General features: G+C 28.3%; 1 protein-coding gene and 1 long non-coding RNA gene across 2 annotated transcripts; both read right to left on the bottom strand.

Annotated features, from left to right (window-relative positions):
- Window positions 1-2,477: 2,477 nt before the first annotated feature.
- Window positions 2,478-9,050, bottom strand: LOC146997317 (uncharacterized). Its single transcript, XM_085817332.1, has 2 exons — window positions 8,118-9,050; window positions 2,478-4,179 (listed from the first exon to the last, which is right to left on the bottom strand). The coding sequence occupies exons 1-2, from the start codon at window positions 8,131-8,133 to the stop codon at window positions 3,884-3,886; spliced, it is 312 nt and encodes a 103-aa protein (XP_085673458.1). The 5' UTR covers window positions 8,134-9,050; the 3' UTR covers window positions 2,478-3,883.
- Window positions 9,051-9,076: 26 nt separating this feature from the next.
- Window positions 9,077-14,858, bottom strand: LOC146997318 (uncharacterized). The gene is made up of 2 exons (XR_015041327.1): window positions 14,478-14,858; window positions 9,077-9,361 (listed from the first exon to the last, which is right to left on the bottom strand). It is a non-coding gene; the product is annotated as an uncharacterized LOC146997318 (long non-coding RNA).
- Window positions 14,859-15,660: the final 802 nt, after the last annotated feature.

Here is a 15,660-nt window from a genome sequence, read left to right on the forward strand (position 1 = left end):
AAAAAGTTTATTTTTAAAAATGCACAGTTTATTTTTCTTTGATTTTTGGACATGTTAAACTTTCATCCTTGCGACTGCTTTTGAAAAAAGAATTTTGGAAAAATGATAATATTTTGTATTTTTAAAAATTTTTTTAAATGAAGCTTCCGAGTACACTTCTCACATCTCACATCTTTAAAAATGTGATTTTGGCAACAATTTTTCTTTCTTGTTGTTGTTGATCGATTTTTGATGAAATCGCAATCATTTTGAATAGTTTTATTCTTTTAGAAATATGGGTTTGGCAACAATTTTTCATCGTATTTCTTATGTCACTGTTTTTAAAAGATTGGCATATTTCATTGTTATTTTTTTATATATATACAGTCAAAAGCCGTTAATCCGGACTCGTCGGGACTTCGACGATTCCGGATTATAGATCATCAGTTTAAATCTGGTAAAATGGCATGCAGAAATTACAAATTAAAAATATGAAACCGTAATTTACGAAATAAAGAACAATTATGATCTAAAGTAAATCAAAATTTACAAAAAAAAAAAAAAAAAAAAAAGCTTGATATTTATTTGTTTATTAAACATTTCTTTCAATGTAAGTTGTTTAAGTTGCTTCATTTTTTATGTGATAATACATTCTCTTTAATTCTATAAACAGACATAATTTCTTGTTCAGTTACAAAGTTCCGCTGTTCAAGTCCTATAATTGCTGTGTCGAGAATACCGACTAATTTGTCAAGCGAAATTTTTTCGTTTTCAATAACCTCTGTTACTTTCTTCGCTATCGGAAGCGAATTATAATGATGAGGCATTTGATTTAAATCATATCAAAGACGGAGTACATCGAAATGAAATACTGCATTTAGTAAGCAATTATAAGCCAAATAAAATAAAAACATCTGCTCTGAAGATAAGGATAGTGCTGACAGATCAACTTCCAATTCATTGCGCGCCGCGGCGTTAAAGATAAACAAAGTTTAGATAAACAAAGGATATGCCTTTATCTATTTTTTGCAGCAATTCCACTTTTTGTTTAATGGACTCCGAAACATACTTTCGCTTTGTAGATCCGTTACATATTAGTAATATAAATCAGAAATTCTATTTGATATAATCGAAAGTTCAAGCTTACTTTTATAAAATTGCTCTAACAGTCTGCAAAAAATAATAAGCCGGATCCAATTCGAAGATTAAGGAACAATGCAATCTGCAACATTAACTGAATTAGATAATTTTAGCTTAGCTTATACCGTCCGTTATACATTAAACGCGCATTCGTAAACGTATTTTGCGCACGCGCAAATTCGCAGTCGTAAAGGTCTTACGCGCATGCGTCGTGCAGAAAATTTGTAGCTTTGAGGTCCGGATTATAGATCATTCCGGATTATGGGTGTCTGAATTAACGACTTTTGACTGTAATACATTTTTATTGATTTTTTTTTTTGATAAAGTTGTTCTGCAGATTAAAATACTGCGCGGAATTTTTTGTTTTTTGAGTTTCTTTCATGTTATTTTTTGCTTATTTCACTGATTGTAAGATATTGAAAATTTTTGCATGATTTTTTTTCTTCAACGGAAAATTGGTTAATTTTTTTATTAGAATAATTAATATTTGTATTAAGGGATATAGCTTATTTCACTGTAATTTTTTTCTCTTGAAAATATAAGTTAAAATATCATTAATTATACTTTGCTTTTCAGAATTTTTTGTTTTTTGTATTCTTTTATGTTATTTATTGCTCATTTCACTGTTTGTAAGATATTGAAAAGTTTTGAGTGATTAGGAAACAAAGTTCTTAACCTACTTTATACCATTTGAGTTCTCAAGATTTTGCAAAGGGAAGTTGACTAATTTATTTATTAGAATAATTAATATTTGTATTAAGGGATATTGCTTATTTCATTGTAATTTTGTTATACACAATAACTTTTTTTTTTTTATGAAGTTGATCTGCAGAGTAAAATTCTACACAGTTTTTAAATTTAACGTTTGGTGTTCCCTTCAGCCATTTTTCCAGTACATTTAAAAGCCAGACGAAGGCTGGCAGTGAAGCTGCTAGTAATTAATATTTGGACTTTTTAATAAATAAAGATTTTTTTGGCAATCAATCTAAATTTGCTTCGTTTGACGAAACGTGTTCTAGAATTAGCAGAGTTCAAAGCTCACCATGCATTTCCCTTGAAAAGTCCATGGTGATATTCAAATTAGGCTAATTTTCGATTTACCGCTGCTTTGTTATTGTTTTTTAACATGATGTTTTTGTAGTATTTTTTCTAATATGTTTTGTGATAGTTTAAACTTTATTCTACATGCATACTAACTTTTAAGTTTGAATCAAGTTAAGCTTTCACCTTTTTCTAATTTTCTTTATTAGTATTTCATAATATTGTGTTTTTACATTATGAATAACAATTGGATCTTTACTTTGTGTTTAAACTACTTTGCAAAGGAACCGCAGTATCACTTTAGCTCATAGGCAATAGCTTGAAGAATTTACTTTTTAATATATATTACTTATATTACAGAAGAATTTCTTGAAAAACAAATTATTTTACTGTTTTACTAAGTATAAAAAAAAAAAAAGAGGGCAGCAAGTAATGCATTACTGAAATACATGTACATATACCCAAACAAACGTTTTTCTCTGAAATAACAAAGAAGTTAATGACTTTTCAGTGGGGGTGTGGATAATCAGAAAATATCAAATTAAAATAAAAAATCACAGCTCTATTGCTTTTCCCAACATTATACATAAATATAATAGAGAGAATGCTGTGAATTCTGTATTTAAAAGGATATTTATAACAAAACTTTGAAACAAAACTAGCGAATTTGAAGGCTTAATAAAGTAATAAAATTCTGATTATCAAAAAATTTTGAAAGTGAAATGTAAAAAGACTCAGCAATATAACCTATCCAAGACTTCCATGAAAGAAATTTATTTGTTAGTCTAAGTCTGGGAGAAATATTTTTGAATTATACGCAAAACAAAGTATTTGGTATTTTTGTTTGCTTATTAAATTCCTGAATTGAAAAAAAAAACTTGTACAAGCTTAAAGATTGCATAAACATAATATATGTCAAAATACTTTTGACTGTTTAAAACAGAGAAATAGCAGGATGCATCATATTTATATACTTTCACAAGTTCAGGATTTGTGGAATTTAAAATATTTTTGCAGGGGTTTCTTTATATAAATCTTTAAGTAAGAATCATTAAATTCTGAATGATCTCTCAAGATTCTGCCATGATATTACTTAAGAAATCCCAAAATATGAAATATTTTCCCTCATGATTTATTATTTATATATATTTGAATATAAATTTCAATCCTCTAACATTCCTCCAGTAAAAATTACTAAACTCCAGTAAAACTAAAATTTTATTGTTAACACATCTCACTGCTTTTATTCAAATGTTTATATATAAATATAATAAATAAATTTTAAAAAAGACTTTGGAAACAAATGTGTTAAAAATTTTGAAAGTTTAAAGAAAAACACCATCCCTATGATTAAGGTTTTACACCAACATTTTCAGTTATTTTTTAGCAGCTCTTTATTAAAATATTCATTTATTAAAACTCTCAATGTAGGTTAAAAGTTAGTATCTTTTTTGTAAATCACATCTGGAAAAAATAAGATTTTATTCAAAATTTACTTATTTCAATTCATTACGCTCTATGCAAACAAATTCAAGTGGTAAGGAAGGAGCATTAATGTTAAAAGATCATGGAATTATTATTTTTTAAAATATTTCCTTATATTAATAATTCTTGAAAGAGATTAAAATCACATTCAGTTTTAAACCATTTATGCCCCTTTTTTAACCAGTAAAAGCAAATATAAATACAAATAAATTTTGGATACATTATTATACCCTAATAATCAATGACTATATTGAATTTGATGATATTTTAACTGTTTATTATTCTGGAAAATCTTTTTACATATGAAACAATGGTAAGTTTTCACACCAGAATGTATAGCTAAATGAACTTTAAGATTTTGCTTCAGGGAGAAACTTTTTTTGCATATTGTGCACATAAAAGGACGTTCTCCTGTATGCACAAGAATATGTCGCTTGTAAGTACTATGATATGGTGTAGTATAAGAACAATACAAGCATGAATATATACGAACTGACTTAATAGGATCACTTTCTTTTTCATCACAAAGGAAACCTAAAAATGAAAGCATAATTAATTATGCAAACAAAACACATTTAACAATACAATAAATCTAATTTATTTGAAAAAAAGCAAAACTGGACAGCCAGGTACAGAAACATTTCAAAACATACTCTAGGTTTTAAAATTTACACACTGAGCCATAACATATACTTGTATATTTCTATTTAACAAACACTAATATAAGAAAGAAAAATCATTAGTTCAAATTTATTGATAGATATTCTTCCAGCAGTAAAAAAAAAAAAAAAAAAAAAACCACTTTAGAGGGGTGGGGGGAACTTAGATTAAAAATTAATAACAAACATTCAACTGAGAATTACAATGAAGTTGTGAATTCTCCACATAAAAAAGCTATAAGCAATAAAAAAAAAACTTAAGAACTAATAAAAAATAATGAAAAAGTTTGAATAGCTAATAGTATCACATTTTAACAACTAAGCAAAAAATAGTTTAAAATTTCAAATAAATTAATTAAAATAATTTTCAGTTTAAATCTGACAAAAATATTACAGTATCAGTTCAGGATTAATTTACAAGAACAATAACAAAGGGGCTACTTTTAAACAAAAAACAACTAGCTAAAAGCACAATAAATATTGAATTTTGTATGATTGTAGAACAGAAATAAAAAGCTGCACATAAAGGCTTTACTTTTGTAAATTCAGTCTCTATGAGAGTTTAAAATACTTTTGAATATCTGCTGCACAGATTTTACAAAAATTCTTTTCTTAAACTATGAACTGATAAAACATTCAAATTTGAAGCCTTATACAAGATTTTGTTTGAAGAAACCAAACACTGTTGCGACATTCTTTTCTGAATATAGTGAACTATTTTCTTTAAAATTTACAACCCTGCAAATTAGAATATTATTCATAAACAATAATAAAAAATCGCAAACTTTGTAAATAAATGAAGAAATATATACTTATAAATATATCTAATGATAATCAGTGTGCTAAGACACATAATATTTCAATTAGTAGTATTTTGTTTTATATTACATACAAAATTTATAGTTACAGCAGTAATCTGTAAAAGGGAACATGAATGCTATACGTTAACATTTCTTTATATGGTATGATTCAACTAATAATTATTAATTTCTGAAGGAGGGATTGATTTCATGAAGTTAAGTCAGGATAAAATACAAATGGCTCTGTCTGGTTGTGTGCATGAACATGGGATGGATAATAATATATTATGCAATGCTAGTTCTTTCCAAAACCTTGTTAGCAGCTGGGAATGATGAGAACACACTTCTGACATCAAGATTCTGTTATGTCATTCAACAGATTCTCTAAGGGCTAGTACATTAGCAACTACCCATCAGCTTAATTTGTCCCAGTCCACTATATGAAGGATTCTGCAAAGAAACCAACTGCATCCATTTCATAAGCAGTGTGTTCAGACACCAAGACCTCAGGATTACTCTTAGTGTAGTATATATGTATGGTGGCACTTGCAGAAGAGAAGAGTAGAACTCCAAAGAAATTTACCTTCAATATCCATAATGCAAATTCATGGAGGATAGAGAAAACCCATATTCTTTGGCACAGCATTTAATTGGCTCATATCTCATCTTCATTTAAAGACGGAAAGAATTATTGGATATTCCTGTAGCATGTCTTGACAGCAGTGTTCCCTCTAATGTTTTACTACTGCTGTGCAACTTTATTTCGATCTACGCAACTTCTATTTTTTACTCTTGTATTTAAATTAATTCTATTTTAATAATATTCATTATTTTCAACAAATATATTTAAAAAACTATTTATTAATTATACAAATTAATACATTAATATACATTTAAACATAAAACAAATTAGTACAATATAGCAACTGCAAAAGTAATAATAATAGAAATAAAGTTCAGATTAAAAAAAAAGTTTGTATAAGTATATATTAAATCTTTTCACCTTTAAAATTTAACCATTCAGCATATATGCCATATAAATTTATACTCCTTTCATTAATTAAAAAGGATTTCCCTCCCATTAATATGTCTACCTTATTTTCTATAACATGATTTCTTTATTTTTTAGTATTAAATATATTGAACTGAAACCTCATTCACAGTTAACACTAGACACCAGAAATGTTCCACCAATACCCACTAATTCTCAAGTTTGGAAAATTGCTCATTCTGTAATGATATTACCATATCTGAAAAAATTGTTATCAATTTATACTTAACTTTTTCACACAAGGCAATTTTAAAGTCATTATATTATGGTAATACAGCTGTTTTACCTGCTAATATATTCACGTGTTTATAAATTTTTTATTTTTCGATTAGTTCTGTGCCATAACTAAAATTCCATGCATTTAATATTGTCAAATCAAATGCTGCCTATTTCTATACTTCATTTTCAGGAATTCTTCTAAATGAGAACAAAATAAATTTGTAAAAGTTAGCATAGAGTTAGTATCAGTTTCAATATTTTCCCCCTCAGCTTTATGGAGAAAAGTTTTCATTTCACTATTTTAAGTAACGCTGCTGTGGTCAATATGTTGTTCCTTAAGTTTATTTTTTTTTAACATATACAAAGTGAAATGCTTCAAATGGTGTTAGATTGTGCCAATAAAAAATTTTATACAGTGCTGCAACTTCTTAAAAAAATTTCATAATATGTAAATTAATATGAAATTCAGTATTTTGAAGCATTACCTTCTTTGAAATATTTAATTAATGCTTCATAATTTTTAATTATTTCTTTCAGTGCAAAATGTCTAGATAACCATCTAACTTAATCAGATCTAGAAAATATTATGTATATCATTGTCATCTTTCAAATAGCTCTCATTAATTTAAATTCTTTTGAAGAATCACAAATACTCAAATCTTCGTGATGTGAAACACAGATGTGGTGGTTTTTTTTTTTTTTTTTTTTTTTGTTTTTTTGTTTAAAGTTTTGCTGCTACTCTATTCATTTTACATAGTTTAACAGCTGTTCCATCAGAAGTAAACATAACCATACTTTGTAAATCAATATTAAATTTCCTATAAAATTCTTTACTGCAGAAACTGTTGAAAAATCACAAGATTTTAATTGAATTATTCCACCCAAAATAGTTTTATACTGGAGATTCTGTGGACATCTAAATTTTAAGTATAATATTAAACATTTGTGACAGAAAGGTCAGTACTTTTTGCTAACAGTTAAAGTGTAAAATCATGTCAGTTTTTATCACCAAACAAATAATTTCTGAAAATGTGAAAGTACAATTCTCCAATTTTCTGGAATTTTAATATATTTTACTATATAATCATTTATATCCTGGACAGAGTGCTATGAAATGTTCATTTTAATTGCTAGTAATACATGAATTAATACTTTTACTTCCTCAAAAATAATATTTTCCCTTTGACATTCATTCAGGGTCTGATTTAATAAACATACAAATTCTATTGCCAGCAGCAAAGAATTTTTGCTTTTTAATTTTTTTAAGCTGCCCACATGAGATTTACTATTTAAATGCCATTTTAAAAAATTCAATTTCCAATTATCTGTTCATTTTTTATTAACGAAATTATTATTTCCATGTTCACCATGACAGTAAGTACAAGTAACTCTTTTCTTTGTCATATAAAAATATTTCTCATAATGGAGTTCTTAATTTGTTTTCTCTACTTGATGTCTCTGTTTTAACTATTTTATTAAACCCTTTGATTTTAAAATCACTCTCTGTTTTAATTAAAAAATTTTTTTGTGGTTTATATATAAATATATTCTTTGTCATATAAAAATATTTCGCATAATGGAGTTCTTAATTTATTTTCTCTATTTGGTGTCTCTGTTTTAACTATTTTATTAAACCCTTTGATTTTAAAATCACTCTGTTTTAATTTTTTTACAATTTTTTTTGTGGTTTATATATAAATATATGAAAATGCAACACAATGCATAAAAAGACATATTACTTACGGACAATGAACCACATGCTAATCACCCATTAGCAATGCACACTTTACTTAACACATTAGGAGACAGCATAAGCCCACCAGCAAAATTTCCTATAGTTGCATGGCACAAAACAAGTCCCCATATTAAATACCAATGAATATATAATGAATAGATTTAATATGATTTATTTTAAAAGTAACATAAAAATGTAATTACTACTGCTATTTTGATTAGTTGTATGTTTATGTGTGTACTTATTAATTTTACTTGTGTGCTAATTTTTGAAAGGCATATCCATGCACACTTTAGAGGGGACTCTGCTTGCTAGAAGTATTGAATGAATAACAACTCTCTCAACTGCTGTTCCGCACAATGAAGCTGCAACATGATAAGTCTCCATGCATTTCAACAATGTTCATCATCACTTACATGTAATTTGATGAAATGGGCACGATCATCCCATTTAAAGTTGCAAAGCTTGCAAGATTGTCTGACATAACATGCCTTTATAACTTTTTCTGAGATTACATTAAAGGAGCCCTTGGTGAAAGTAACCAGGACCTTGCAACTACTTCAAAAATCAGAGAATATGCTGAATGGAATAATGTCAAGTATGTGTTACAGTTCTATATTATACTTTCGAATGCTCTTTGTAATCTCAATATAATTTGAAAATGTCTTCAGAGTAATAAAAAGCATTTTGTTCCTTTTCCAATAATTCTTTAATTTCTTGTCATTCCTGCACACTCATCCATTAGATAATGCTTACATAAAACAAATTCACCTGGTAAGTTTCTTATAAGATATCGACAATGTAGATATTCATACCATAAGAAACTCTACCCTATGGATAGCATTTTCGATCATATAATATCATATGATTCTGATTTGTCTTTATATAATTCCCTTTTTAACTTATAGTTTCATATCAGTACAGATCAATTCCCAGACATGTTCCAATGCTTTTTACTAATGACTATAATGAACTTGATGACATCTAAATTCCTTATCACTCCTAAAGAACATGTTACACGTCAAACATTGACGAGTCTTTATTCCAGTATGTATTACTAAATGAGCTTTAAGATTTTGCTTCTGTGAAAAGCTTTTATTACATACTGTGCACAAAAAAGGTCGCTCTCCTGTATGTACAAGGACATGCCGTTTATAAGTACTTGCATATGGTGTAGTATAAGAACAATAAGAACATGCATATATACGAATTGGCCTAATAGGAACACTTCCTTTTTCATCCCAGTGACAACCTAAAAATAAAAATTAAATTAATTACACAAATAAAAGCAAGTTTAAATACAATGATTATAAAAATTCTCAGTTTTAAAATATGTGCAGTTTTTCCTCATTATATTGCAGGAGCTAGAATCAGAACTAAGTCTGCCTTATAAGGCTAGTTTCATTACATTTAAAGCAAAACTTATTCCAATGAAATACTAAATATTTTAAAACAAAAAGGGAAAAAATATGAACATAGGACCTAATACTGAACTTAAAAAAAGCTTTTTTAAACATTTCAATCAATAAATTACTTAAAAACAAAGCAGTAAAATAGCATAACAAAATGCATAATAAACACAGACTGAATACATATATGACAATGTCAGTATATATATTATGTGATGATAGGTTTGTAAGTATATGACAATATGCAAGAACACATTAATACGCACACACACATACATATGCTATATGCACACATACTATACACATTAATACAGTATATCTATATTTATATTGAATGAACTGAAATTCATTGAAATCGAAAACAAGTTTTTCTAATAATTCCACAATAGCCGCAAAGTAAGATAATAATTTAGACTTTTTTTAAAGATATTAAAAACAATTTCAGCTGTCACTTGACACTTATTTTTCTTTTAAAAATTAAACTCGGCAGATAGAAAATTGACATTTGATAACATACTTTTAATAAAATTTACTTTTCTGTAGTTGGGACAAAGTGATCTGGGAAAAAAGGAAAAGCTGAAGCAACCAATTTACTCATTTTTTCACATTAGATATTGTTACAATCTATGCAATTTAGATATTTATTTCCATTAAATTAACTTCAACATAAGACTTCTGCCTATTTATTTATTGTTTTCTGATCATTTGCCATTCTCTCCTATTGTATGTGCCTAGTTGACAAATATCTGCAATTCCAAGTGCAAAAAGTTTTTTGTTTTTGTACCTTGTTTTAGTTTGAAGTGCTTAAAAAATAGTAGACAGATAGTAATCTACTAGTTCCTTACATATATATTAAGATTTGAATTTAAAAAAATCAGATATGTTATCACAAATTAGCTGTCAAATAAGTTGACCTGAATTAAAGTAAGGTCATCAGTATGCTATCCTGATATTAAAATATGAATTAGCAAAGAAAATGTAAAAAAATATGCAAATATAAAATTCTAGGATTTATTTATACATTACCATCATCTATTAAGAGCTTTTAATTTATGGCCAGTGATTGGTAAATTTTTGCTAAAATATGTTAATTAAAAGATTCAGATTACTGTATATATTCTTAAGATTCCAGATTAGTTCTACCAAAGTGTAGCTAATTCATGTGATTTTAAACAACAATTAATATTTTTCAAACAATAGTATACCAATCATCATTACAGTTGGAAAGTCCCATACGAGAATTCAACAACTATGCTCAGCAAAACATGTGGGATTATTAAGTATAAATTTAAATACAACTTGTGAAATAACTGCATCATAGAGTTTTTATGATCTTTATTAAAATACATACCTAGCAGTACATCTACTATAATACACATACACTTGATTAGCTTGCAAATATAGATAAAATATAATTATGTGACAAAACTTTCTGTATAAAAGATATACCGAAGGATAAAATAAAAACAAATAAATTAGGAATTTGTTTATGGCATTATACTCATTAGGCCATAAGCTTGATATTAATTTAGTTACTATCCATCAATTTATGTATAATAACATTAATATAAAACCACAGTATTTTGACTTATAAATGTATTCATGTATGTATATGCTTACTATATAAAATAAAGATCTCAAAAACTTTTTTTACAAAAATATGTAACTTTTCCAAGAACATATATATATATATTTCAATTACAGTAATCATTTGGCAAATTAATATTTACATAAAATGAGAACTTAACAACATAAATGGCCACACAGATTCTTAATGGCAACAGCTCTCATGAGATAAAAAACAATATTTTGACTACATTAAGCCTCCTTCATTCAATACATTAAACAACTACATTTTTATATAAAAATGAAAATTTATACATACCATTCTAAGAAAATTATTTTTCTTTCATTTTTAATCTGTTCTATTAAAAACTGAATATCTCACAGAAATGCTTGAATCCTTTTACAAACATGCTACATTTTTACCACCTGTCTTAAATAAAACTCAATATCTCTTGAGAAACAATAGTAAAATAAAAAGTAATCCTTTAAGAAAATGATTTAGACTATTAGAAACTTGTCCTACCTTTTTTCAGCTTCACATGCAAAAATGCAAATTCTGTATTTAAAAGAGAACCCAAAAGTAGATTTTTATAAACAATTAAAAGATTTAAGAAAAAAAAACCAAAATAAATAAAGGCCTTTATTAGTACTAATATGTTTTGAAAACAAGGTCTAAAGATTGCAAAATACAAAATCTGGATTTTAGTGAATGAAATTAAAATAATGAATTCAAGTTTCAGTAAAATTTTGTATTATTATCAATTGATATGTAACTGCATGAATGATTAAAAAAGGCATCACTTTTAAACACAATCATCACACACATCCCCCCCCCCCCAAAAAAAAAGCACGACGCATTTTCTTATTATTATGTGAAAACAGCTGGTGTATAATAAGTATTTCAGACATCTAAGGAGAAAAAAGTACATGCTTGGATAAATATTTTTTAAAAAAAGAGAAAATATTTTAATTGCTGAAACCAAAGGAAAAGTTTTATGCACAATATTTACTTTCCATTTGTTTTACAAAGCTTCTTTACTTAAACCTCTACGAAGTGAAGGTTTTTAGATCCATCATCAAGACCTGTATTTACGCGACATTTATTATTTAAATTTCTATATTTACTTAATTTAATCTTGATTTTCATAAACTTACATTCATAAAGATGATATTTATTTAAGAAAGTAAGAAAGCAAAATATCTTAAATCACAAACTAGTACAGTACAAAGTCTTTAATCCGGACTCGTCGGGACTTCGGCGATTCCAGATTAGGGTTTTTTTTTTATTATAGATCATCAATTTAAATCTGGTAAGATGGCATGCAGAAATTATAAAATTAAAAATATGAAACCGTAATTTATGAAATAAAGAGCAATTATGATCTAAAGAGTATCAAAATTAAAAAAAAAGCTTATTATTTATTTGTTTACTTTATTAAATATTTCTTTCAATGTAAGTTGTTTAAGTTGCTTCGTTTTATGTGCTAATACTTTCTCTTTAATTCTATTAAACAGACATAATTTCTTGTTCAGTTACAAAGTTCCGCTGTTCAAGTCCTGTAATTGCTGTGCCGAGAATACCGACTAATAACTTGTCAATTTAAAGTTTTTCGTTTTCATTAACCTCTCTGTCACTTTCTTCATGCCTTTATCCATTTTTTGTTTGATGGACATCGAAAAATGATTTCGCTTTGTAGATCCTTTAGCAGCTCCTGAATCGGAAACTCTTTTTGACATAATCGAAAGTTCAAGCTTACTTTTTATAAAATTGCTTTAGCAGTCTGCAAAAAATAATAAGCCGGATCCAATTGGAAGATTAAGGAACAATGCAACCTGCAACATTAACTGTTTAGGTGTATTTAATTATGGCAAAGCACACGAGGGCTATCTGCCTAAGGGGAGGGATGCCTTTCGTGGAGGACTTTCTAAGGGAAACTGGCTCATATACACGTTACACATGGGGAAAACCACGAAAACGCCCATGCAGCCAGCCCGTTCGCGGGATTCGAACCTCGGACCGAACTACCAGTGTTCAGCGACTTTACCGCTCGGCCGCTGGTGGGCCGCAACATTAACTGAAATAGATAATTAGATAATTTTAGCCTAGCTTATACCATCCGTTCTACATTAAATGCGCAAGCGTAAAGGTAATATGCACATGTGTAAGCACTACACATGCACAGAATGTTTGTAGATTTGAGGTACGGATTATAGATCATTCCGGATTATGGACGTCCGGATTAAAGACTTTGTACTGTATATACTAAATGACAAAAAATCTCATGACCAGATAATGCAGCACAGAGGGTTAATAGCTGGAATAACAGTTACTTAATTTCGGAATCTCTAAGAAAGTTTTGCCACACTACTGTTAATAATATTGCGAATATTAAAATATTTTCTCTTACATTACATCACTTTTCATAATGAAATAAATATGAATTTGAAAACTTTGTTCATTATTGACACACTTTATAAAATCACTGCTAAAGTACTGAAAGATTCATTTAGCTCCCCCAGAGATCATAAATATTTTAATCACTTTTTTTTTTTACTATTTCTCTGTTACTTTTTAATTTTTCAATAGCTTTCACACTGAAGAGCCAAAACATTATGCCCACCTACTCAATAATGCTCTATACAACCTTTGGCCTGCAAAACAGTTGCAATTCGCCTTGGCATGGATGCCAAAAGCTCTTGGTAAAATGACTGAAGACTTGTACCAAATGTCTAAGCAGTGAACATGCAAAGTCTAGATATTCTCCCATATAAAAAATAAAATAAAAATAAATAATGAGATATAAAAAAGCTCTGGAGCCCTTTTTGTTCTGGCTAGCATCAATATTTACATCAGAAACCGAGAAGTACCGCCACAATTTAAGCTTTGCACCAATTACCCAATGACTGTCCTTAGGCTTCTTTTGCCATACTTCATTTTTCTGAACTTACTCTCATCCACTTTAACAATCACTCCTTTACCACCAACAGGAACATTATCATTTATCACAGTCGTCATACACACTTCTCTGCAAAACATAAACGAATCAGCAACAGCATGCTCATGCACTTTCACTTCTTGAATCGCAGATTCATTTCCCATTTTCAAAAACCACCATCTTGTAATTCTCAAAATATCACATATACTCAAATGGCTATGACTAAGCCATGAACCTTTTCTTATACTCCTACAAACATCATGCACATTCACTTTTCCTTGCTTTCTACATTGCCATTCAAAGTATTTCCCTTTCTCTGACAGACATGCATATTATCACCACATTTCGAACAAATAAAAAAAGTAGCAATCAAACCAAATTTCATACACCGTTCAGTCATGTCAAGCTTCCTTTGCACTTCCAATAAAGTAATAAATGTAGATGTACATTCACTCACCTCTCTCAGCATCATGGTTAGATCCATAGCGACTGGTTATCTAACAAAATATATGCAGAAAAATAGCAAAAACATACAGGGGGGAAAAAAAAATACCCACTAGATTGATAACCACCACATAAGAACACTCAAACAGCATCTGAATTAACTGTTCAAATTAACAAGTAAAAATTCCAAAAAAATCATCTGCTTGGAAATTTTTTTTTAACTGCAGGTATATTTTTGAAAGTATAAATTATCGTCTGCTACTTGACAATTTTGTTTTCATGCGAAATGACACTTTTAAAGAAGAATGAATGGAAAGCTACGTTTGTGCTCTTTCTGAAGAAATTGATTCAAACTTAATTATTAAAAACCACTGTGAAAGCTATGGTTTTTCAATATCTAAAGCTATGATAGGTAATATTGTCAACAAGAAAAAAAAAAAAAAAAAATCTGGCAGCTTTCAGATTTTACACTAGGCCGAAAGGGACTTTCTTTTAATGTTTTGTGTGTTACCTTTATTTATTAAATATCATGTTCTTCACACTTAAACCATAAAATTTAGTTACACAGCAATATCGCAATATAATTTTAAAATGAGCATATCTTAAAAATTTCCGATACACAAGCTCGTTGCACTGGAGATAATTTTTTTTTCGTACGGCGTTGCTATTGCTCGCTTTTAAATCATTTTGTTAATCAAAAATTCATTAAAGTTTTACTAAATATGAAATAGATAATAAAAAAATTTCAAAATTTGGGCTTCCAGATGCCCATACGCAAGTGGAAATGTACATTATTTGAAGTTTAATGGCTCTAGGTACATTGTTTAATTACAATGCGAGAAACATACATACATTTAAGCAGATTTTTCATCATTTAATTTCTTTAACTACAAGTATAATACAGGGGTCTAACATTTGGTGACAACAATTAAAAAAAGTGAATCAAGGTTTATAATGAATTAAAATACCAAGTTAGCGAGGTTGGCACATTTATTGCCCATTAAAGAAAAATCGCCAAGAGTCCTACTGTAGCACACACGCTAATGAATCATACCAACCGAACAGCATCCATTTTAGTTCTAAAAGATTCTTTAACACTTAACCTGCAAAGACACGCACTGCTTATACCTACATGTGGACACGTGTGAGGCTCCATAGGCCCGAAGTGTTATTTCTTAACATAACAAAAATAAAAC

This window comes from Stegodyphus dumicola, chromosome 5 (genome assembly GCF_044657685.1).
Source record: "Stegodyphus dumicola isolate Sdum_Otavi_A_Nest chromosome 5, ASM4465768v1".
NCBI classification, from domain to species: Eukaryota; Metazoa; Arthropoda; class Arachnida; order Araneae; family Eresidae; genus Stegodyphus; species Stegodyphus dumicola.